Source organism: Aspergillus ibericus (assembly GCF_003184845.1).
Source record: "Aspergillus ibericus CBS 121593 unplaced genomic scaffold BO80scaffold_4, whole genome shotgun sequence".
Taxonomy (NCBI): domain Eukaryota; kingdom Fungi; phylum Ascomycota; class Eurotiomycetes; order Eurotiales; family Aspergillaceae; genus Aspergillus; species Aspergillus ibericus.
In genome coordinates this window covers 145,107-171,590 of record NW_020292102.1, presented here as the reverse complement: position 1 = coordinate 171,590, position 26,484 = coordinate 145,107, and the positions used below count along the sequence as shown (strand labels likewise).

At 26.4% G+C, this 26,484-nt stretch overlaps 3 protein-coding genes across 3 annotated transcripts; 1 reads left to right on the top strand and 2 right to left on the bottom strand.

Moving 5' to 3' along the window:
- Positions 1-898: 898 nt before the first annotated feature.
- On the bottom strand, positions 899-1,060 carry BO80DRAFT_346023 (uncharacterized protein; the record flags this gene model as incomplete). Its single annotated transcript, XM_025715349.1, has 1 exon — positions 899-1,060. A coding segment is annotated over one exon (162 nt), but the record flags the coding sequence as incomplete, so codon positions are not given.
- A 4,413-nt stretch (positions 1,061-5,473) lies between these two features.
- On the bottom strand, positions 5,474-6,910 carry BO80DRAFT_451871 (DUF821 domain protein; the record flags this gene model as incomplete). Its single annotated transcript, XM_025721909.1, has 2 exons — positions 5,474-5,889; positions 5,956-6,910. The coding sequence occupies 2 exons, from the start codon at positions 6,908-6,910 to the stop codon at positions 5,474-5,476; spliced, it is 1,371 nt and encodes a 456-aa protein (XP_025579238.1).
- A 19,073-nt stretch (positions 6,911-25,983) lies between these two features.
- On the top strand, positions 25,984-26,262 carry BO80DRAFT_346558 (uncharacterized protein; the record flags this gene model as incomplete). Its single annotated transcript, XM_025715372.1, has 1 exon — positions 25,984-26,262. A coding segment is annotated over one exon (279 nt), but the record flags the coding sequence as incomplete, so codon positions are not given.
- Positions 26,263-26,484: the final 222 nt, after the last annotated feature.

Below are 26,484 nucleotides of genomic sequence, written 5' to 3'. Positions count from 1 at the left end.
AGAATAGCATTATATCTTTCTAGGTCCAGTATAAGAAAAAAGGTATTTAAAAACTAATAACTATTAACTATAAGATTTAATCAAATTATATATATTAAATCAGTAGTCCGTTTCTTATTAAAGCTTATAACTAGGGTTGTCTTTTTTAAAGATAAAATTAAGATTTTAAAGTATCAGACTAACTTAATAGTAAACTAAATATTTATTATTAAATAAATATTAGTTTCAGAATCAGCAAGCATATAAGTAAGAATAGTAATACTATCTTTAGAGAATAAAGTAATAATTATAAAACTATTATTATTATTTTTTAATAAATCTTATAAATTTATTATATTTATTTAAGCTTCCAGCTCGCCCAGGATAAAGATTTTTTCTAGATATTATTTTTTATTAATTTAAATTCTTCTATAGAAATTTCCAGGGCCTTCACCTATATAATCTTTTTTTTAAAATATTCTCTACTCCTATAACCAGATTTTTTATAGTAAAAATATTTCTTATTTTTTATTAGAGCCTTCCTAGTCTCTAACTCTATACTTGAAACATAAGTCAAGGTCTTAAAAATAATATTCTTAGAGTTTAAAATACTAAAAAAGATACGAGAATTATAAGATTTATTATAATTATTAGTAATAATAATATTACTTCTAGTATAATTCTTTATTAAATTTTTAATTAAGTCTATAAAATTTATATATTTCTTTATATAGTCATTAAAGGAGTAATGCTTGTTATTAAAGCTATATATAATAGATTTCTTTAACTTAGGAAATAGTTTATTATATAAGTCTTCTTTCTAAAAGTTTTCACTGATTCTAACTTCCACCGTGAGGTAATAAAAAATAGAGATAAAAATATAAAACTTTTTTTTAATCTTTATATATAGGTCCCAGTACTAGTAGCAAGCATTATAAATCTTATAAAAATTAATAAAAATAATTTTCAGATATTCTAATATATCCTTAGTATTATCATAAAGATTGGTTGTACTTAAATAGAATCTAAGTATTAAATACTTCCTTATATTACCCTTATAACAGCTAGTAATATAAGCTTTGCGTACTACTAAAATAGTAAACTAATTAATATTAATTTCCAGCTTCTAATACATAACTAATACCTAGTCTTTAAAGGAGACGTTCTTTCTATCATTAAATAAAGATAGATTGGGGATCTTTATTGCTTTCTTAGGTTTAGAGATAGTTATATTTCAAGAATTAATTAAGATCTGATAGGTAATTTATACTATAAAGGTATCTTATTCTCTAGCAATATTATCCTGTTTTTTAATAAGAGTAATTATCTCCTAGCTTTATCAATCTTATTTATTGAGAAAATTATCTTTTTTAGCCTCCAGAATATTAAAAATCTTTAGAAGGATTTTAAAAGTTTACTTTAAATCTTTTTTATATTAATTATTAAATTTAGTTTAATTAAACTTATCTTTCCAGTCTAGTTCATCAGGCAGTATTGCGGAAAGTTATTAATTATTCTTAGAACTAGAAGTCTGGGTACTTTCTTTAGCTATTTCATTTATTTAGTTGGTTGGGTAGGTCTTTTGGCTGTTAGGCGTTGCCAAGAACGCGGGATAAGGACTATTAATGGCTTGGCAGGAGCTGGCCGTGTACAGTAGTAAAAAAAAAATAAAGAATAATATTTAAAGTTATAAGACGGCCATTCAATATAATAAAATAAGGTCATATTGGTGCTAACTACTCTAGAACTTTAAGTATAAGGGGGGAAAAAGGAAAACAAGAAGTATTATAGGTATTCACTTAAAGAAAACAACAATAAAGTAGACAAAATAAACGTGGTCACATGATCCTGAACAAGGCCCTGAACGAGGCTGCCGTCACATCCAGGTCTAATATAAAAAAGAAAATATTTAGGAATTAGTGGCTGTTAATTATAAAATTTAATTAGATTATATATATTAAATTAGTAGTCTATTTTCTGTTAAAGTTTGTAATAAGAGTTATCTTTTTTAAAAATAGTATTAAGATTTTAAAGTATCAAGCTAATTTAATAGTAAACTAAGTATTTATTATTAAGTAGGTATTAGCTCTGGAATTAGTAAGTATATAAATAGGGATAGTAATACTATCTTTAGAGAATAGAGTAGTGATTATAAAACTATTATTATTATTTTCTAACAAGTCTCGTAGATTTACTATACTTATTTAAACTTTTAGCTCGTCTAGGATAGAGACTTTTTCTAGATATTATTTTTTACTAACTTGGGTTTCTCTATAGAGACTTCTAGAGCCTTTACTTATATAGTTTTCTTCTTAGGATATTCTTTACTTCTATAACCGGGCTTCTTATAATAGAAATACTTTTTATCTTTTATTAGTGCCTTCCTAGTTTCTGATTCTATATTAGAAATTTAGATTAAAGGTTTAGAGAAAGTGCTCATAGCACTCAAAGTAATAATAAGAAAATAAAATATATAAGACTCTATATAATCTCTAATTATTATAAAATTATTTTTAGTATATCTTTTAATTTATTTTTTAATTATATTTATAGAGTTGGTGCATTACTTCACAAATTCTTTAAAATCTTTATTATTATAGTTATACGCGGTGAGATCCTGAAGCTTAATAAGAAGTTTATTATAAAAATTATTTTTTTAGATATCCTTATTAACTCCAGCTTCAACGGTAAGATAGTGAAAGGTTAAGATGAAGATATAAAACTTATCTCTAGTTTTTACCTATAAGCTCTAATACTAACAACAGGCGTTGTGAATCTTATTAAGATTAGTAAAGATAATTTTTAAGTATTTAAATATATTATCCGAATTAAAGAAGAAATCAGTGGCGTTAGGATAAAAATATAGAATAAGATATTTTTTAATAATACCCTGATATCGGCTGGTAATATATATCTTACGTATAGTAAGAATGTTATATTAATTAATATTAACTTTTAATTTTTACTATATAGTAAAAACCTAGTTTTTGTAAATTAGATTTACATTATTACTGAATAGAGGAAGATCTGGAATCTTTATAAATTTCTTTATTTTTATAAAAATGTTCTGGTCTAGGTATATTTACTATTATAAAATTTATATAACAAAGTAATCTTATTTTTTAATAAAATATTTAATCTCCTAGGCCTGCTGATCCTGCTAGTCTAAAAAATTATCTTTTTTAGTTTTTAGAGTATTAAAAATCTTTAGAAGAATTTTAAAAGTCTACTTCGGGTCTCTTTTATATTAGTTATTAAATTTAGTTTGATTAAACTTATCTTCCTAGTCTAGTTTATTAGATAGTATTGTAAAAAATCGTTAGTTATTCTTAAGACTAGAAGTCTAGGTACTTTCTCTAGCCATTTTATTTATTTAATTAGTCGGTTGGGTAAGTTTTTTGGCTGTTAAATGTCGCTAAGAATGCAGGATAGGATTATTAATGGCTTAGCAGGAGCTGGCCATGTACAGCAGTAGAAAAGAAATAAAGAATAATATTTAAAGTTATAAAATAGCTATTTAACATAGTAAAATAAGGTTGTATTGGTGTTAACTACTCTAGAACTTTAAATATAAAGGGGGAAAAAGGAAAATAAGAAGTATTATAGATACTCGCTTGAAAAAAACGACAATAAAGTAAATGAAACAAACGTGGTCACATGATCCTGAACAAGGCCCTGAACGAGGCTGCCGTCACAAGTTCTCTTGTCCAGAAAATGGCACACCGGTTCATCTCCATCCCCAGCTTCAATTTTCAGCTTTAATCTATGTACAGTCCTTGCCAGGCCCTGTGTCGGCATAATCCACATTGATTGGTAGGTCAGATATCTCGCGCTACTACAGTTGCATTGGAAATGAAACCCTCCCAATAAGACATGATAACAGCTCCACAATGCTATCTTGGTTTAATTCTGTCGGATGTTATCTTCCGCTTGACACCAGGAGCAGTATGCATGTTCTGGTATTGGGTATTACCCTGGAGGATCCTTGAGGTTGGATCCTCATAGATTCTGTATCAAAGCAATAATTTACTAAGAGTACTAGAAGCCTACCGAGATAGCAGGGGAAGGGTAGATGAGATTTTCAGTAAGATATCGTAATGAGGGAACAGCAAGACGATGCCTATCTGCCACTGGAAAGGCAGGCATCGTCAAAGTCATTTACTAGCCAGCCTCCTCGAGTTGTGTATGGAGGTGATTTTCTTTTATAATTCTGTCGCTCATTCAGACAGAAAAATATCTACTCACTCTAACACCATTTTATTCTGCTGAATTTACTCACTCACACATTTATTTACTATGTCAATTTGGCTCTGTGGTCGGTTCCTACTATGGCTAATTCGGCTGCTACCATCAAGTTCCTTATCTCGACGCTCTTTCTTTGCCATGCCCTGGCAATTCTATTTTAGTCTTTCCCTGGCGAGGCCGACATTGTTCCGTCCGTGAACAGATCTAACCTGGCTGCAAGGCATCTGGTCAAAAGATCATCACAATACCCCGGTATCCGGTACGGCTCTAACTCCAGTGCAGGGCAGCAGGGATATCTAGTGACCGAGTTGAATGAAATCCAGACCATGGTGAGATCGTCTCAAGGCAGTCTTGTTGGAACTAGTATGCCACAAAAGTAGTACTTATATGAGCGGTCCGCATTGATATGTTTGTCCTCTGATGCCATAGTTTCATTAGAGTTGCCTAGCTCTCCATAAGCCCCAGTCTACCCAAAGCTACTTGTAACCACTATACACGAGTCCATGGTATGCGTAACATGCAGTAACACGGGTAGAGGACTCAGGGGCTTCTCCAAGTTGGTATTTTGGGGAACCTTCGTCGCAGTGGACGGACATCATGTCAAGATGGAGGAAGATCGAGCTTACACCATGGTTTACGGTATGCATTGCTATATTGTTTCAAGTTCATTACTTATATCTTAGTAGCTACACTCTACAAACACCAGTTCACAATCCCCGTAGAATATGTGGCTTCCGTGGCACGAATCCTTCCCTTTAGGCACACACACTCACGCACGCACAAATTTATCTTGTCCTTGTTCCCCACGTTCGTAAGCTCCCTGAACCTCGTCGGGTTTGCGATGTTTCTAAATGGATTCCTGCTTATGATATTACAATGTCATGTAACCATGACAGTGCTATTATATAAACAAATTTTTGAAGGAAAAAAAAAAAAAATAGCGCCTAGATATGATGTAGGAAGATGAGGCAGAATAAAATTAACACCCGAGGGAAATAGCAGCCCATTCAGATCAAATAGCCTTTTTCTAATAGAGTTTACTGCCCTTGATGTGGGGCTTATGTACGGCTGAGCAGGTGGTGAGGCCCTGTTCTCTACAACGCATCGTCGTATGTATTACGTTGCCCTAGGGAAAGATTATATGGTTTATTAGAGTAGCGGAGGATAGGAGGAATCCGCTTTCACCAGATCAGCTTGTGGACCGACTCGATCGACATTCAACGAAGTTATAAAATACATGGTTCCAATCTCAAGGCCTAAAGCGCATCATGTTGCTGGGATCTAGCAGTAAAAAAGATTCGTACCGAATGCCTTTGTTAGAGACATTGGTTGGGTCACTCATAGTTTCGGTGATCTGAGGCGATGCAGTGGTCCACCCCTGCAGCAACGCCCTCCAGTAGCATACATCAGCAGCTGGAGTCAGATATCGCTCGCGAAATACATCCACATTGTTGTCTGCAATCGTGCGAGCCTTGATAGGGTTATCGAGAAGCTCTTGGATCTTGTGCGGTAAATCCGTCCAGTCCCTCTCCACCTGAACAAAGTTCTGCTGCGGACCGGACGAGACGAGAAGATAGTGGTGATGTTGGATATATTGTAATTTATGAATCACTACTACCGATCGACAGGCCTGGCGATATTTGAGAGACGCTGAGTAGGACCGACCTAGAAGACATTAGCTGGACTTCCTCGTTGATATTGGCAATGCTTAGACGATGCAATACCCCATACCTTCCACGTGAGCGATGAACCGGTAATCACAATGATTGTCCATGCTAAGGTAGTTGGCCTTGTTCTTCCACTCGACCTCCTTCACATCTCCCCAGGCGTAATTCCGCGCAATCTCGAGTAGGGCACGTCGTAGCTTCGGGGCGAAACTGAGCTTTCCACGCCAGACCAGTTTGTTCTCTTTCTCTTCCCACGGGAGCTCATGCTCTTCCACGTGTTTGACTACCTCGTCATATGGCCCAATCTGAGTATCAATGTGGCCCCAAGACCAGAAGCCAAAGTCTGGCATAAGCCAGACAGATTCTTCAGTAGCCTTCCGTGCCAACACCCAGAGCGGATGATCTAGTCCAGCAACGTCCTCCAATTTGTCTTCAACAGAAAAGATAATTTCCGTGTTTAGGATGGCAGCGAGCTGTGGAGCCGAGACGAGGGCGCGATGAATTGAAGCCAAGATCCCTAGAATCTTACGGCGGTGATCCTCCCCCTTCGCCAGAGCTCTAAGGACATAAAGCCGTCCTTGGTAGATAGCCACCCTAGCCATGCCGTCTACCATTTTGATATTGTCAATATCAGTCCTCTTGATTCCATGCCTGGCTGTCCAGAATGACTGGGCGCGGATGGGATCTTCAAAAAGGCCCGGGAAGAGAGTGGTGCACTGAGTCTCATTGTAGGAATACTCAAGCGGATCAAAGAAATTTTTCGTGGGAGGTGCAGAGGACGAGGAAACAGTGTCATGAAAGGGCAACTGGGCGGGGCATCGAAGACAGCTGTCACACTCAAAGATAGCAGCAGTGTGGCAAGCACAGTGGCCAGCGGGGATTAGTTGATTGAGCAGTGGATGGATGTTGTCTCTATCACTGTTAACTGCTAACCATAGTGACCAGATGCAGATCCCAAGAACCGCAGCCAATGCCAAAGTGACAATGTGGAAGGCACTAAATCTCATACGCCGCCCCATTTCAGCGATTCTCTCGTTGTGTAGTACCGAAATGGTCGAGTGTACACAGAACTTTCAGGGAGCAATAGAGGTTCACCCCAGCAGACGGTAAGCTGTCAGTAGCTAGTAGGGGAGAGGGGGGAAGACACAACGTCTCTGCTAGTGGTAACGAAGGATTACTCACCTGCAATACTTGGCCAACTTCAAGTGATATAAAATCACATCACTTCATGAAGCGCTAAATAAAATCACCCTAATAGGACATGATTGACCGAAACATCCTTGTCACAATTCAAGCCTGTTGCGATATCCACAATTCAAGAAATTCTACGGAAATAGAGGCGTACTTCCGAGGCTTCGCTTTCTTTGTTGTGGACCCTTTGGACCCTGAACGGACCCACTACAGGTACCTTTTTGGGAAAGGATCAATTTGTCGTTAATAGGCCCTACTACTACTTAGCCAAATGGCTTACCATAATACGCACAGTTACTGCGCCGCATGGGGCTCTTAATGCCCTAAAGGGCGTGCTCAGCTGAACCCCTTGCCATATAATATCTATCACTTGTGATCAACCTGTGAAAAAGGGCCTCTATGCATACTAATTCACCCTAGTTTCAGTATAATTTATCTTCGCCATTTTTCCCAATTCCCTGAGTCGCAAATAGCAGTACACAAGTGACCGAGGTATTTACCCCACTTCTCACGCCCGCTGCAACCTGTCCATGTTGGTTTCCTCATTCGACGGATCTGTAAAGAATGTCAGCCCTGGCCCCATTTCTAGCAATTACCTGGTGTAAGTCGTGGCGGGCCACTATACTACTTCTGGCAAATATTGCGGGTGCTTGTCTTGGTTCCACAACGAAAATAATGTATAACGTTCGACGTGTTTGCCTGGTCCCATAACATAGTGGGACCCTAGGAAATCTTGTCCGTCAAATATGAAAGTAATAGTTAAAATTGATATTACCGGCAAATGCAACGTGCAGCTTTGTGGTCGAGAATCGTATAGTGATCGATAATTTCTTTTTTTGGTAGGTGTAAAGATCCTTGCCAAGGGGAAGAGTCAAAACAAGACCATAAGGCTATCATTGCCCGCAGATACTCTGCGGATCCCTAGATTTCCCTATATACTCAGGTACGCACTGGGAGGAGGTGGATATCTATCCTTGTAAGGACTCCCATCCTTACAGTAGAACTAGAGGTGCATTGGGGACCTCGGCAAAATTCTTGAAACCAAGAATAGTGTGAAGCTAAGCAAATGTCTAAATTCCCGTTTATGTACCGTATGTATATTTCTTTGCTCGTAATTTCTACTAGGGCCAAGGACTAGGTAAAGAAGGGTAAGTGTTACATGTCTATGTCTCACACCGAGTATACGGATGTAAGATTAGAACCAATGTTGGGAAGGATGCTTAGAAATCTCCATGCGACTCAGCGTGTTCCGGAGTCATGTACTGATTAACCACATGGTAATCGAATCGAACGGGAAGAGTTCGAAGCCAAAGAAGAAGGTGAAGATGTTGAGACTCGACTGGCCACCCTGGGTTATGCCAGCCTAGCTGGACGTCGAGGCAGCGCAGTGCCGGCTCCTTTAGTGCCCTTGGTAATCTTCTTAATATTACCTAAGGTATTGGCTCTCCATAGGCAATATAAGCCAGGGCGGAGTGCCTCATAGATTCTAAGGGTTATCATAGAGTATAATCTCACCCTCATTATTGAAAAGTCAACCCTTAGGCGCCGGTGTCTTGGAGTTGAACTTGGCCCATGTAACCTCACATGACAGCGCTCATGAACTGAAAATGGGACAGTATCATTCAGCTCCGAGGGTGACGAGCGACCAAGACGAGGGAGAATGCGTCCGAGAAAGCCGTTAGCTCATACTAGAATTGAGCATGCTTCGCTTGGCAAGGTGCTACTGTGGCATGTCTTATTGCCTCATCAGTTGTATATGCCTAATTGGATACAGGGTTCTATGCGGACAAGTTTGCTAGCTCCGTAATGTAATTTCTCGGCTTTCCCAGGGCTTTCTTATCGAAGCATTCCAGTCCTTGGCGGTGGTCTCTTAGAGGCATACCCATGCGTACCTTACGGTCTATATATTAATCATGGTGGGGGTTAATAACAGTAGATGGCGAAGGCCAATAAACACTAGTGCAAACCCTTGCAAGCGCCATAATACTAGAGCAATGCACATGGACTGACTAACCATAACCTAATCCTGGGCGAATGATAGTAGTATTCTGTGAAAGGAGATCACGTGATCTCGGACCTAGCCACCTAGTCACCTCCTCGCGTAGTTAGCTAGGCAATACATATACTTAATATTATCAATATTGCTGTCACAGGTTATGAGTCCCCATAGTAATAAATTATTAAGTATTTATTTTTCCTATTATTTTTTTATTATTTTTATATATTATTTATTGAATAGTGTTCTTCTCAAGGCTTTTTATACCTTAAATTACTATTTATTTCTCTTCTTTCTGCTACTAAATTCACTAAAATAATTTAAAATTTAGTAAAAATATATACTATCATTAAACTTTTTAAAAATATCTAGTTATTTAAGAAAGAATCTTATAATCCACTATTAAATCTAAAGTTATTAATAATTAAACTTTATTAGTTCCACAATATTTTCTCTATAGATTTTTTTAAATAATTACTTTTTTATGGTCCTGCAGACCATATTATTAATCTTAAACTTAATAAAATATCTCTATATAGTTTTATATATTTTCTTTTAGAAACTGAACTTAAAGTCCTATAGGAATATATTAAAAAAAAACTTAAAATTAAATTAAATATAGTTCTCTATAGAGTGGCAAACGGCCAGGTCAGGTCAGGTTAATAGGAAAATTTATACCTTCCGTCAGGTTAACAGTCAGGTTAAGGAAATTTTTATACCTAGCCGCGGTATAGCTTAAAAAGGGATAATTAACTATCTTAACTATCCTTGGTACTAAGACCTACCTACTATATGAGATGGCCGTTCAACACAACAAAATGAGGTCGTATTGGTGCTAACTACTCTAGAACTTTAAGCGTAAGGAGGAAAAAAGGAAAACAAGAAGTATTATAGGTACTCACTTGAAGAAAATAATAATAAAATAAATATAATTATATGATCTTAAATAAGGCCCTAAATAAGACCCTGAATAAGACTATTATTATATTATCCCCCTGTTTAGACCTAACTACCTTTAATTAAGGGAATGTTATTATTATTATAATCTACAGCGAATTCATCGTTCTTTATAGCTATAATCTATATGAAGAGTTATTTAAGTGGTCCGGGATAATCTAGATAATAAGTATAAAAATCACGCAAATGGAAAGGTATATTTTTAAAATTATTAATAAGATACCACTCATAGTTATTTTTATTAAAATCTATTTATTTAACACGGTACTGCAGAGTTTCTATTTATAAATAGCTCTCTAAGATTTATTTTATTTTCTACTTAATATAATTATCAACTTTAATTAAGGGAGTTTAATCTAAGATTTATCTAGACAGCGGCTCTAAAGTACCATAAAAATAGAGTTTATTAGAATAAAAAATAGGATAAATCTTTATATTATTAGGTAATTGAACTCGGAATATATGACTAATTTTTTTAGTAATAATTATTAAATTATATTAGTTTTCTGATAGTTTTTAGAACAGTTACTTCTAATATTAGTTTTTAGTATCTATATAAATTTTATCTTTAATATTAAAATTTACGGGTTGATACTGTTGGTTAGCTACATAGATCTAAACTTATTAAATAATCTATATATTTTTTTTATTAGTTTCTATATTTATTCTATACAGCGGGCTAAAGCTCAGGTTTACTATCAATTAATAGTATCTATAATAAAAATCTAGGGAGATATCTAATTAAAAAAGATATAAAATTTATATTTTTATTTAATTATAAAAGATAATAGTCCTGTAGACTTCTGGAGCAGGGCTATAAAAATAAAATTAATTAATAATAAAAATTCTAATTAGTTATTTTAATATTAATTTATAAAAGAAATAAATCTTTATACTGTGTACTAATTCATGATTTTAGTTTATTTATTAATTTAAAAATAGTATACTGTTAAAAGTTTAAGCTTTACTTATAATATATAATATAGCTTATCCTAGAATTCTGATATAAATTATTTTTTTTAATTTAATATAATTATATTTAGGGATTCTAACTAAGGATATACATACTTTAAAAAAAACTAGACTATATTTTATATAAATACAGTCTTTATATATAGTATTAAAATAACTTACTTACTTAGCTAGTCTACTATAATAAATATAATATCAAAGTTATGGTAGTTCTTTAAAAATATCTAAAAATTTATTAATAAATACTATTCCAGATAATCCAGGATTAGTAGAGGTTATAGAAGTCTTAAGAAAAGATTCTATCTTATATTCTTTTATTTATAAATTAGATAGTTATTTAAATAATAATATATATCTTAGTTCTAGGTGTTCTAGTAATATTAGTATTTTATAAAACTTAATATCTTCGTTTAGCCTGGGTGAGTAAACAATAATTAGTAATAAATTTTATCTAGTAATTAAATATATAGGTCTTTATTATTTAAAACTACTAAAAAATTATTAAAGAGTATAAGTCTATTTTTTAGGATATATCTTTTTTTACTGTGATGGGTTTATTTCTAGTAAGACTCTAAAAAGACATAGTCCTGGTTAACTATTAAAAAATAATTTATAATTTATAAATATTTTTCCACGGGAGTAAGAACTATTAGTAATTTAAGAATTAATAAATAAAAATATATTTTATTCTTCAAGTATTTTAGGAGTAGTAGGATTTACTTATAGTATTATATTAAGATTTACTTATTACTATTCTTATAGATTAGTATATCTATTAAAATATTATATTTCCCGGGGCAGAATCAGATTAAAAAATAGTATTAAAAAAGGAATTTAATTTATTATATTTAATAAATATTTAATTTTTTAATAATTATGAAATACTCCAAGGCTTAATAGTTAGTTAGAATATTAAAATAGTCTATATATTAAAGTTCTTTTAACTCTAGTTATTATTTTTTTAAGATACAAACAATCACTAGTAGTTTTTTATTATAAATATTATAATTATATTCTACAGGAGATATAGTCTTGGAATAATAAACTATTAAATATTAAATTTTATTTATTAATTATAAAAATATTCTTGTAATAATCCTATTAGTAATATCTATTTTAATATAAATAAAAAATATAAGATTATAATAAGCTAGAATAAGAGCTGAGACTAATACCTTTTTAAGTATCTTCAAAACTTCAGTATAGGTATAATCCTAATTAAAGATAATATCTTTTTAAATTAATTATATTAAAGATTATATTATCTTACTATAGATTCTAATAAATTTTCAGTAGAAGTTATAAAAACTTAAAAATAATTAAATTTCTTATATAGTTATTAGAATTACTTATTTAATAATAATGGTAATCTTTAGTAGATTTATCTGGATACTATTAATAATAATAATAAATCTTAGAAACTTAGTCTTTATAATATAAAATTTATATTTGTGAATAATAGTCTATAGACTTATAATTTATAACTTTTTAGGTACTAAATATATGTATAATTTATGTTTAGCTATATTATTACTATAAATTAATATGTTATTAATATAGGTTGTAATAAACTTATCTAAATATTCTATTAAGATTTTATTAATAAGCTATTAGAAGGTAGTAAGTCTATTAGTAAGTCTAAATAAAAAAATTTAATATTTAAATAAACTATATTATATTTTAAAGATTATAAGATTTTTTAAAATAGGGTCTATTCTAATCTAGTAGAAACTTTGATATATATTAAATTTAATAAAAATTTTTATATTACGCAGGTGGTCTATTATTTTATTAATAAGAAGTAAAGAATACAGATTTTTTTTAATTAAAATATTTAATTTTTAATAATTTATATAGAAATAGAGGCTTTCTCCAGATTTTCAGACTATTAGAATAAGAGACGTAAAAAATATGGAGTTTAATATAATAAATTCTTTATTTAGATTTTCTATAATATAATTATAGAAGATTTATAATTTTTTTATTATTATTTTATAAAGAAGAGTAGTATCCAGAGAGTTCTTACTCTTTAATTAAATCTTATAGTTATAATACTGGAATGGAGATAACGTGTTAAATTCCTTCTTTAAAAAAATATTTATTAGATTATAGTATTATTTAGAAAGGATTTTTTTAATCTTATTTTCTTTATTTATACGTGGAACCTTTAGTTTCTCTATAAAAATTTTTTTAATAATATTAAATGAGATAATAAAAATCTCTATCTCTGAGTTCTTTAGATATTATTAGAAATTAGCTACTTTAATAAGAGCTATCTCTCCGTAGGAGAGTTTAATTGGAATAAACTTTAGTTTAAGTTTTAAGATTTTAAAAAGAAAGTAATATTAGTAGTTCTCTTTAATCAGATTATATTTTATCTTTACTAGAATTTTATATAGGTTACTTTAATTAATATAGAGGAGAATTAATAGTAGTTATAAAAGTTTTAACTATTTATTTTTTAATTATATCTTATAGTTTCTTTAAATTATATTTTATTAATACTTATAATTTACCAGGGACCGCTCTAGGATAATCTAAAAAATACTTATAAAAAATCTAGTTTTTATTTTATCTTTTAAAGTTAGCTAGTTTAACTAGATTAATTAGTAATTCTAGTAATCTAGTAAGATATTATATTTAATAAATTATATTTTTTTAAGAATAGTATCATGCTTTCTTAGATCTAGTATAAAAAAAAAAGTATTTAGGAATTAATAGCCATTAATTATAAGATTTAATTAGATTATATATATTAAATTAGTAATCTATTTTCTATTAAAACTTATAACTAGGGTTGCCTTTTTTAAAAATAAAATTAAGATTTTAAAGTATTAAGCTAACTTAATAGTAAACTAAATATCTATTATTAAATAGGTATTAGCTCTGGAATTAGCAAGTATATAAATAAAAATAGTAATATTATCTTTAAAGAATAGAATAGTAATTATAAAACTATTACTATTATTTTTTAATAAATTTTATAAATTTATTATATTTATTTAAGCTTCCAGCTCGCCCAGGATAGAGATTTTTTTTAAATATTATTTTTTATTAATTTAAATTTCTCCGCGGGGGCTTCTAAAGCTTTTATTTATATAGTTTTCTTTTTAAAATATTCTTTATTCCTATAGTTAGATTCCTTATAGTAGAAATATTTCTTATTTTTTTATTAGGGTTTTCTTAGTCTCCGGCTCCATGCTTAAAATATAAATTAAGATCTTGAAAATAATATTCTTAGAGTTTAAAATACTAGAGAGAATACAAGGATTATAGGATTTACTATAATTACTAGTAATAGTAGTATTACTTCTAGTATAATTCTTTATTAGATTATTAATTAAGTCTATAGAGTTTACGTATTTTTTTATATAGTTATTAAAGGAGTAATACTTATTATTAAAACTATATATAATAGATTTCTTTAGCTTAAAAAGTAATTTACTATATAGATTCTCTTTTTAAAAATCCTTATTAATTTTAACTTCCACCGCGAGGTAACAGAAAATAGAGATAAAAATATAAAACTTTTTTTTAATTTTTATATATAGATTTTGGTACTGGTAATAAGTATTATAAATTTTATAAAGATTAGTAAAAATAGTTTCCAAGTATTCTAGTATATTATTAATATTATTATAAGGATTAGTCATGCTTAAATAAAATCTAAATATTAAGTATTTTCTTATATCATTCTCGCAATGGTTAGTAATATAAATTGTATATATTATTAAAATAGTAAATTAATTAGTGTTAGTTTCTAGTTTCTAATATATAACTAATATTTAATTTTTAAAGAAGATATTCTTTCTATTACTGAATAAAAATAGATTAGGGATCTTTATTACTTTTTTAAACTTAAAAATAGTTATACTTTAAAAAATAATTAAAATCTAATAAATAATTTATACCATGAAAGTATCTTATTCTTTAATAATGTTATTTTATTCTTGAATAAGAGTAATTATCTTCTAGCTCTATTAATCTTACTTATTAAGGAGATTATCTTTTTTAATCTTTAGATTATTAAAAATCTTTAGAAGAATCTTAAAAGTTTATTTCGGGTCTTTCTTATATTAAATATTAAATTTAATTTAATTAAATCTATTTTTCCAGTCTGGTTCATTAGGCAGTATTATAGAAAGTTATTAATTATTCTTAGAATTAGAAGTTTAGGTACTTTCTTTAGCTATTTTATTTATTTATTCATTTGGTTAGTCAGTTGGATAAGTCTTTTTAATTATTAGGTATTACTAAGAATGTAGGATAGAGACTGCTAATAGCTTAACAGGAACTAGCTGTGTATAATAGTAGAAAAGAAATAAACAATAATATTTAAAATTATAAGATAGCTGTTTAATACAACAAAATAAGGTTATATTAATGTTAACTACTTTAGAACTTTAAGTATAAAGAGGAAAAAAGGAAAATAAGAAGTGTTATAAATACTCACTTAAAGAAAACAATAATAAAGTAAATAAAATAAACATGGTCACATGACCCTGAACAAGGCCCTGAACAAGGCCCTGAACAAGGCTGCCGTCACACTATACCTATTTTAATTATAGTATAGTTAAGATATACTTAGAGTGGTTATACCTGACTGTTATATCTTAACCGTAACCTGACCGTAACCTAGCAGTCAGGTTAAGGTATAAAGATCCTCTTAACTATGCAGTTAAGGTTAGATTAAGATTAAGTAGTTACTTTAACCATCCTTAACCACAGATCAGGAAGGTTAGGTAATCTAAATAGATTAATAACTATAGATTAATTAATAATTTATATAAAGCCTTTATAATAATAATTTACCTAATATAATATACTTTTAATTATAGTATTCTTAAAATAAAATAATATATTGATTAGTTATTAATTAATAATTTTTTGCGGATTTCCTGGCTAATAAGTAGTCTAGTAAGTTCTATAGAAGGCTTCTATAAATAATACTAAAAATATAGATAATATAAATATCTATTTAGGTTAGGCTACTAATATGGAAGATTTAAATATTATTTAAATTATTTTTTATATTGTTCAGATCAGTGGTTATAATAATATAGAGATTATAAGATTTAAGTATATATCTATACCTAGATTCATATAATATTAATAGATTAAAATAAAATTAAATCTTTTATTTTTAATAATAATCCATTCTTTAGATTATTTTTAAGGTCATCTATATCCTTATTCTTACTGATATAGAAGATTATTATAGGTTTATTATTCTCTTGATTCCTGGCTGTGAATGTAATAAAATCTAAAGTAATATTATTAAAAATATTCTAATATTTCTTATTTATAATAAAGTAATTAATGTATATCTAGAGTATAAGTACTTTAATAGTCTTAGGATATAGATAGCTCCAGTAATAATAATAAATATCTTAAAAATTATTAAAGAAATATTTAATACTGATATTATTAGTTACAACTATTAGAAAGTCTCTAACTATATAGTAAAGAATTGGAAACTAATCTTAATAAGATTTCTAATAAATAAAAATATTAAAATATCTTATAATTCCTGGAAGAAGATTAATATTATTTTAAAAATTTAGATTACTTATATATCTTTAATATTAAGATAAGTTTTAAATTTTTTAAAAGTCGCTGCAGAAAGCGAGATCTTTTAATATTTTAAAATATTATAAAAAGTCTTGTTTAGACCCGAGAGTATGTTAAAGATAGTAGATAGTATATTAATAATAGGATTTTACTGGTAATAAAAATAGAATATTTTTTTAAAGATAATTTAATATTTAAAATATTAATTAATATTATTATCAAGCTAGACACCTTTCTTAAATTTCTTAAACTTAGATATTAAGTCAAGAATAATTATAATTATATAGATATAATCTTTAGCCTGATAAGTACGGTAGTAATACTTTTAAAATTTTTAATATATATTTTTTAAGTTCTGAAGAATCTTTTTTTTCTAGAATATATATTTCTATATTAATTAATTAATTAACTAATCAAGATAGTTAAAGAATCTATTATAAATATTATAAATCTTATAAATAGTAGGTCCACTATTTTTTGATAGATAGAAAATAAAAAGAAAAAATAAGTATAAAAATTTAAGAAGATATTCTAACTGCTTCCATTTAATTAAAATAAGATAAAGATAATTAATATTATTATAATTTTAATATTAAATAAAACTTTCAATAGCTAGATATAATTTAATAATATAATAAATTATAAGATAGATTAAGTTCCATTAAGTTTTGTAGTTAAGAAGAAGATAATATATTAAAATAAATTTTAATTATTAAATAAGCTAGAACTTTTTTTAGTATTAGAGACTAACATTTACAAATTATATAATTTTTTAAATCTATACTTAAAAATTAGAATAAGCTTTTATAAGGTCCTGTAGAAGCCTTTTATAGAAATCTTCTAAAAAAAAGTCTTCTAGAAATCTTATAAAAACTCTCTATAAAAGATTATCCTAATATATACCTTCTTAATTATTTAAGAGATATTAGAAGAGACTTCTAAATTCTTATTACTATTTTTTTATATATAATTAATAGTATTATTTGCCGCCTCAATACAAAGTTTTAAAAAAAAGATATTTATAAAAAACTAAATAATATAAGTAAGATAAAAGATATAATACTAGCTTTAAATAATTTTTATAAGATTAAAATTTATTAAAATATTATAAAGATAGATATTCTGGCTGAGCTGAGCCCGGAGTTATAATATAATAATATTAAATATTATACTATTATTATTTATATTATTAGTAGTTATATCTAATAGTTGATAAGTAAGTCTGTGTTTCTATAGAACTTTTAAAATAATTTTAACTAAATTTTTATTAGTGTGGGATCCAGACACTAGTTAAATGTGACGGCGGCTCTGTTTAGAAGCACGTGACTATGTTTGTTTTGTTTGTTTTACTGTTGTTTGTTGTTATTTTCTTCAAGCGAGTACTTACAATACTTCTTGTTTTCCTTTTTTCCTTCTTATGTTTAAAGTTTTAGAGTAATTAGCATTAATACAACCTCATTTTGTTATATTAAACGGCTATTTCATAACTTTAAATATTATTCTTTATTTTTTTCTTATTACTATATATAGCCAGCTTCTACTAAGTAGTCAGCAGCTCCTATCCCGCGTTCTTAGTAATATCTAACAGCTAAAAGACCTACCCGATTAACTGAATAAATAAATGAAATGGCTAGAAAAAATATCCAGACTCCTGGTCCTAAGAATAACCAATGACTTTTTATAATATTATCTAATAAATTAAATTAGAAAGATAGATTTAATTAAATTAAATTTAATATTTGATACAAGAAAGACCCAAAACAAACTTTTAAAATTCTTCTAAAGATTTTCAATAATCTGGAGACTAAAAGAGATAATCTCCTTAATAAGTAAGACTAATAAAGCTAGAAAATAATTACTCTTATTCAAAAATAAGATAATATTATTAAAAAATAAGATGCTTTCGCGGTATAGACTATCTATTAAACTTTAATTATTCTCTAAAGTATAACTGTCCCTAAGTCTAAAAAAGTAATAAAAATCTCTAATCTATCTTTATTCAGTAATGGAAAAAATATTTTCTTTAAAAATTAAATATTAATTATGCATCAGAAACTAGAAGTTAATATTAATTAATTTATTATTTTAGTAGTATGTAAAGCTTATATTATTAACTATTATAAAAATAATATAAGAAGATACTTAATACTTAAACTCTATCTAAATATAATTAATCCTTATAATAATACTGATAATATATTAGGATATTTAGAAATTATTTTTACTAATTTTTATAAGATTTATAACGCCCGTTACTAGTACCGAAACTTATATATAAAGATTAGAGAGAAGTTTTATACTTTTATCTCTATTTTTTATTACCTCGCAGTGGAAGCTGGAATCAGTAAGGACTTTTAAAAAGAAAATCTATATAATAAATTATTTTTCAAGTTAAAGAAATCTATTATACACAGTTTTAATAATAAATGTTATTTTTTTAATAATTATATAGAAAAGTACGCGAACTCTACAAACTTAATTAATAATCTAATAAAGAATCATATTAAAAGTAATATTATTATTACTAGTAATTATAATAAATCCTATAATCCTTATACTTTCTCTAATATTCTAAACTCTGAGAACGCTACTTCTAAAATCTTAACTCATATTTTAAGTATAGAGCCGGAGACCAGAAAGACCCTAATAAAAAATAAAAAATATTTCTATTATAAGGAGTTTGATTATAGAAATAAAAAATATTTTAAAAAGAAAATTATATAGATAAAGACCCTGGAAGCCCCCGTGGAAGAACTTAAATTAATAAAAAATAATATTTAAAAAAAATCTCCATCTTAAACAAGCTGGAAGCTTAAGTAAGTATAATAAATTTATAAAATTTATTAAAAAATAATAGTAATAGTTTTATAATTACTATTCTATTTTTTAAAGATAGTATTACTATCTCTATTTATATACTTGCTAATTCCGGAGCCAATACCTACTTAATAATAGATATTTAATTTACTATTAAATTAGCTTAATACTTTAAAATTCTAATTTTATTTTTAAAAAAAATAACCCTAATTACAGGCTTTAATGGAAAATAGACTACTAATTTAATATATATAATCTAATTAAATTTTACAGTTAATAATTATTAATTTTTAAATATTTTTTTTTATACTGGACCTGAAAAAATATAATATTATTTTTAAAAAAATATAGTTTACTAAATATAATATCTTACTAGATTACTAGAATTGCTGACTAATCTAACTAAATTAATTAACTTTAAAAGATAAAATAAAAATTAGATTTTTTATAAATATTTTTTAGACTATCCTGGAGCAGTCCCTGGTGAATTATAAATATTAATAAAATATAATCTAGAAAGATTATAAGATATAATTAGAAAATAAATAACTAAAGCCTCTATAATTACTATTAATTCTTTTTTATATTAATTGAAACAGCCCGTGCAAGGCTCTAGTAAAGATAAAATATAATCTAAATAAAAAAAATTATTAATATTATTTTCTTTCTAGAATTTTAAAGCCTGAACTAAAGTTTATCCTAATTAAACTTTTTTATAAAGAGATAACTCTCATTAGAGCGGCCAGTTTCTAATAATATCTAAAGAATTTAGAGATAGAAACCTTTATTACCTTACTTTATACTATCGAGAAGGCTCTTATAGAGAAACTAAAGATTCTATATATAAGTAAAAAAAATAAGATTAAGAAAATCCTTTTTAAATAATACCATGACCTAATAGATATTTTTTTTAAAAAAAAATCTAATATATTACTCCTATCCCAGTACTATGATTATAAGATTTAGTTAGAAAGTAAGAATCCTCTAAGCATTATTTTTCTTTATAAAATAATAATAAAAAAATTACAAACCTCCCGTGATTATATTATAGAGAATCTAATTAAAAGATTTATTATATTAAGCTCTATACTCTTTGCATCCTTTATTCTAATAGCTTGAAAGTCTAGAGAAGGTCTCTATTTCTATATAGATTATTAAAAATTAAATACTTTAATTAAAAAAGACCCGTACCCCCTGTCTCTTATTAATAAGATAATAGACTGCCTATATAATATAAGAATCTTTACTAAATTTAATATATAATAGAATTTTTATTAGATTAGGATAGATCTAGCTTCAGAAGATCTTATAACCTTTAAAATATAATATAATTTATTTAAATATTAAGTTTTTTTATTTAAATTTATTAATGGACCCACTGCCTTCCAATAACTTATTAATAAAATCTTGATAGAGTATTTAAATAAGTTTATTATAGTTTATATTAATAATGTGTTAATTTATAATAATAATATAGCTAAATATAAGTTATATATATATTTAATATTTAAGAAGTTACAAGTTACAGGCTTATAAGTTATTATTTATAAGTATAAGTTCCACATTATAAAAACTAAGTTTTTAGGATTTATTATTGCTACTGATAGTATCTGGATAGATTTAATAAAGATTATTATTATTATTAAATAAATAATCCCGATAATTATACGGGGAATTTAATTATTTTTAAGCTTCTATAACTTCTACTGAAAATTTATTAAAACTTATAGTAGAATAGCATGATTTCTTACATAACTAACCTGAAAAGATATTGTTTTTAACTGGAATTATATCTATATTAAAATCTTTAAAATATTTAAAAAAATATTAATCTTAATCTCTATTTTTGTTTATTATAATCTCATATTTCTTATTTAAATTAAGATAGACGCTACTAATAGTGTTATTATAGAGGTACTCTTATAATTAATAAATAAAACTTAATATCTAGTAATTTATTATTTTAAGACTATATTTCCTACAGAATATAACTATAATATTTATAATAAAGAGCTACTAGTGATTATTCATGCCTTAAAGGAATAGTAATTAGAGTTAGAAGGATTCTAGTATATAGACTATTTTAGTATTTTAATTAATTACTGAGTTTTAGAGTATTTTATGACTATTAAAAGATTAAACACCCGTTAGGTATAATAGGCTAAGTTTTTTTTCTAATACTATTTTTTAATCTAATTCTATCCTGGGAAATATAATGCTTTAATAAATATATTAATTTATAAAAATAGTAATGAGTAAATCTTAATATAATACTATAAGTAAATCCTATTACCTCCAGAGTATTTAAAAAATAAAATATATTTTTTTTAACTATTCTTACCCCCGTACAGGAATACTTATAGGTTATAAATTAACTTTTAGTAGTTAATTAAAACTATCCTTTCTTAGAGTCTTACTAGGAATAAGCCCGTTATAGTGAAAAGGAATACACCCTAAAAAATAGACTTATATTTTTTAATAATTTATTAGTAGTTTTAGATAATAGGGACTTATACACCCGACTACTAAATAAGATTTATTATTAATTATTATTTATATATTTAGATCGAATGAAGATATTAGATCTTATAAAATATCAATACTACTAGGATACCTAGAACTGAAATGTATATTATTACTTAAATAATTATTTAATTTATAAGTAAAAGAATATAAAATAGGATTTTTTTCTAAGATTTCTATAATTCTTACTGATCCTAGACCGCCCGGGATAATATTTATTAATAAATTTTTAAATATTCTTAAAGGACCGCCATAGCTTCGATACTATATTTATTATAATAAACTATCTAAGTAACTTTTATATTTACTATTTAAACCATCCTAGACTATTTATATAACTTCCTATATAGATTACTGTGGTAGAGAATAATAAGTTTACTATAGATTATAAAAATAATAATATTCTCCTGACTGAGGGTAGTCAGGCCTAAATAGGGGGATAATATAATAATAGCTCTGTTTAGAAGCACATGACTATATTTATTTTGTTTATTTTACTATTATTTACTATTATTTTCTTCAAGTGAGTACCTATAATACTTCTTGTTTTCCTTTTTTCCTCCTTATGCTTAAAGTTCTAGAGTAGTTAGCACCAATACGACCTCATTTTGTTGTGTTGAACGGCCATCTCATTAAAAATCTAATAAAATCTTATAGTAATCTATCTTTTTTATAAGAAAATATCTAGTTAAAGTAAAAAATACTTTCTAATTTAAATTAGTCTAGTAATTAACCGTAATTAATATTTATCCCATATCTAGAAACCTTGATAATAAATAGGTGTGTGTTTTTTTTAATAATTTTAAAAAATAATTTTTAATTTATACGTAATAAGGAATACTAAGTTTTTAAAAGAACGCTAAAGTAATAAAATTAATTATTTATTTAAATTAAATATACTTAATAATTTGAAATAGCAGGAGACAGATAATAAGAAAATATAAAACTTAATTAAGGAACTTTCTTTTATTATAAACTATAAAAGTCTAAAAATATTTTTTAATATTAGTGAGGATAGACTTATTATAAGTCTCAAGATTTTAATTAGAGATAAAATCTTAGAATAAATACTGTGGAAAATACAGTAGGTATAGATTTATTTATAAAAATCCTTTAACCAGTATCTATCTAATTATTTACTTAAAGATATTTAAAGATATTTATTTCTTACTGTGACGGCAGCCTCGTTCAGGGCCTTGTTCAGGATCATGTGACCATGTTTATTTTATTTACTTTACTATCATTTTCTTTAAGTGAGTATTTATAATACTTTTTATTTTCCTTTTTCCCCCCTTATGCTTAAAGTTCTAGAGTAGTTAGCACTAATACGACCTCATTTTATTATATTAAACGGCTGTTTTATAATTTTAAGTATTATTTTTTATTCTTTCTCCTACTACTGTACATGGCCAGCTCCTACTAAACTATTAATAATCCTTATCCCGCGTTCTTGGTAATGTTTAACGGCTAAAAAACCTACCCGACTAACTAGCTAAATAAATAAATGAAATGGCTAGAGAAAATACCTAAATATTAGATCCTAAGGATAACTGACAACTTTCTGCGATACTACCTGATGAACTAGACTAAAAAAATAAATTTAATTAAACTAAATTTAATAACTGATACAAGAGAGACCCGAAATAGACTTTTAAAATCTTTCTAAAGATTTTCAATACTTTGGAGGCTGAAAAAGATAATCTTTTAGATTAATAAGATTAGTAGGTCCAGGAGATTGAGTATTTTACTAAAAAATAAGATTATTTTACTATATAAACTCTATAACAGTAAATACATTTAGATTAAAATATCTCTATAAAAGTAAAGAAACTTATAAAGATTCTAGATCTTTCTCTATTCAGTAATAGCGTAGATCTAACTTATAAAAACTGGACTCTTATTATATAATAAAAATTAGAAGCTAATATTAATTAATATAGTATTCCTACTATACGCAAGGCATATATTACTAGCTGATATTAAAGTATTATTAGAAGATATTCTACTCTATACCTTCGTTCTGATACTACTGACCTCTTTTTTAATTTAAATAATATATTTGAATATCTAAAGATTATCTTTATTAATTTTAATAAGATTTGTAACGCCCGTCGCTAGTATTAGAATTTATAAATAAAGATTAGAAATAAGTTTTATACTTTTATCTTAATTTTTTACTATCTTACTATTGAAGCCGGAGTTAATAAAAGTATTTAGAAAAATAATTTCTATAATAAATTTTCTATTAAGTTTCAGGATCTTACCGCGTATAGCTATAATAATAAGGATTTTAAGGAATTCATAAAATAATATACTAACTCTATAAATATGATTGAAGAATAAATCAAAAGATATATTAAAAATAATTTTATAGTAATTAAAAGTTATATAGAGTCTTGTGTATTTTATTTTTCTATTATTATTTTAAATATTATGAGTACTTTTTTAAAATTTCTGATCTAAGCTTTTAATATGGAACCAGAGACTAAGAAGATATTAATAAAAGATAAAAAGTATTTCTATTATAAGAAGTCCAGCCATAGGAATAGAGAATATTTTAAAAAAAAAATTATATAGGTTAAGGCTCTAGAAGCCCCCATGGAAAAATCTAAATTAATAAAAAATAATATTTAGAAAAAGTCTTTATTTTAAACAAGCTAGAAGCTTAAATAATTATAATAGATTTATAAAACTTGTTAAGAAATAATAATAATAATTTTATAATTATTACTTTATTTTCTAAAGATAGTATTGTTATTCCTACTTATACGCTTATTAATTTTAGAACTAATATCTACTTAATAATAAATATTTAGTTTACTATTAAATTAGTCTGATACTTTAAAATCTTAATATTATTTTTAAAGAAGACAACTTCTGTTATAGGCTTTGATGGAAAATAGACTATTAATTTAATATATATAATCTGATTAAATCTTATAGTTAATAACTACTAATTTTTAAATACTTTCTTCCTTATATTGGACCTGGGAAGGCACAATACTATTTTTAAAAAAATATAGTTTATTAAATATAATATCTTGTTAGATTATTAGAATTGTTAATTAATTTAGCTAAGCTAACTAATATTAAAAAATAAGATAAAAGCTGGATTCTTTATAAATATTTTTTAGACTATTCTAGAGTGGTTTTTAATAGATTGTAAGTATTAATAAGATACAGTTTAGAAAAATTATAAAATATAGTTAGAAAATAAATAATTAAAGTCTCTATAATTATTATTAATTTTCTTTTATACTTAATTAAAGCAGCCTGTGTGAGGTCCTGGTAAAGATAAAATATAATTTAATTAAAAAAAGTTATTAATATTATCTTCCTTCTAAAATTTTAAAGCCTGAATTAAAGCCTATCCTAATTAAATTTCTCTATAGAAAGATAATTTTTATTAGAGTGGCCGGCTTCCAATAACATCTAAAGAATTTAAAAATAGAGATTTTTATTATTTTATTTAATATTATTAAAAAATTTTTTATAAAGAAACTAGAGGTTCCACATACAAGTAAAAAGAATAAGATTAAAAGAATCTTTTCTAAATAATACTATAATTTAATAAATATTTTTTTAAAGAAGGAATCTAACATACTACCTCCATTCTAATATTATAATTATAAGATTTAGCTAAAGAATGAGAATCTTTTAAGTATTATTTTTCTTTATAAAATAATAGTAGAAAAGCTGTAGGCCTTCTATAATTATATTATAGAGAATTTAAATAAAAGATTCATTGTATTAAGCTTTATATTTTTTATATTTTTTATTTTAATAGTTTAAAAGCCCGGAGGAGGCCTCCATTTTTATATAAATTATTAAAAACTAAATATTTTAATTAAGAAAGACCTATATTCTTTATTTTTTATTAATAAGATAATGGACCGCTTGCGCAATATAAAAATCTTTATAAAATTTAATATATATTAAAATTTTCACCAGATTAGAATAAACTTTATCTTAGAAGATCTCATAATTTTCAAAATATGATATAACTTATTTAAATATTAAGTTCTTTTATTTAGACTTATTAATAGACCCGCTGCCTTCTAATGGCTTATTAATAAGATTTTAATAGAGTACTTAGATAAGTTTATGATAATTTATATTAATAATATATTAATTTATAGTAATAATACGGCTGAGTATAAGCTATATATATATTTAATATTTAAGAAGTTACGAGCTATAGACTTACAGGCTACTATTTATAAATATAAGTTATATATTATAAAAACTAAGTTTCTAAGATTTATTATTACTACTGATGGTATCTGGATAGATCTAATAAAGATTATTATTATTACTAAATGGATGACCCCGATAATTATATAAGAAATTTAATTATTTTTAAGCTTTTATAACTTTTACTAAAGATTTATTAAAATTTATAATAGAATAATACAGTCTCTGATATGACTGACCTAAAAAGATATTACTTTTAACTAAGATTATACCTGTACTAAAGTTTTTAAGATATTTAAAAAGATATTAGTTTTAATTTTTATTTTAGTTTATTATAATCTTATACTTCCTACTCATATTGAGACGGATGCT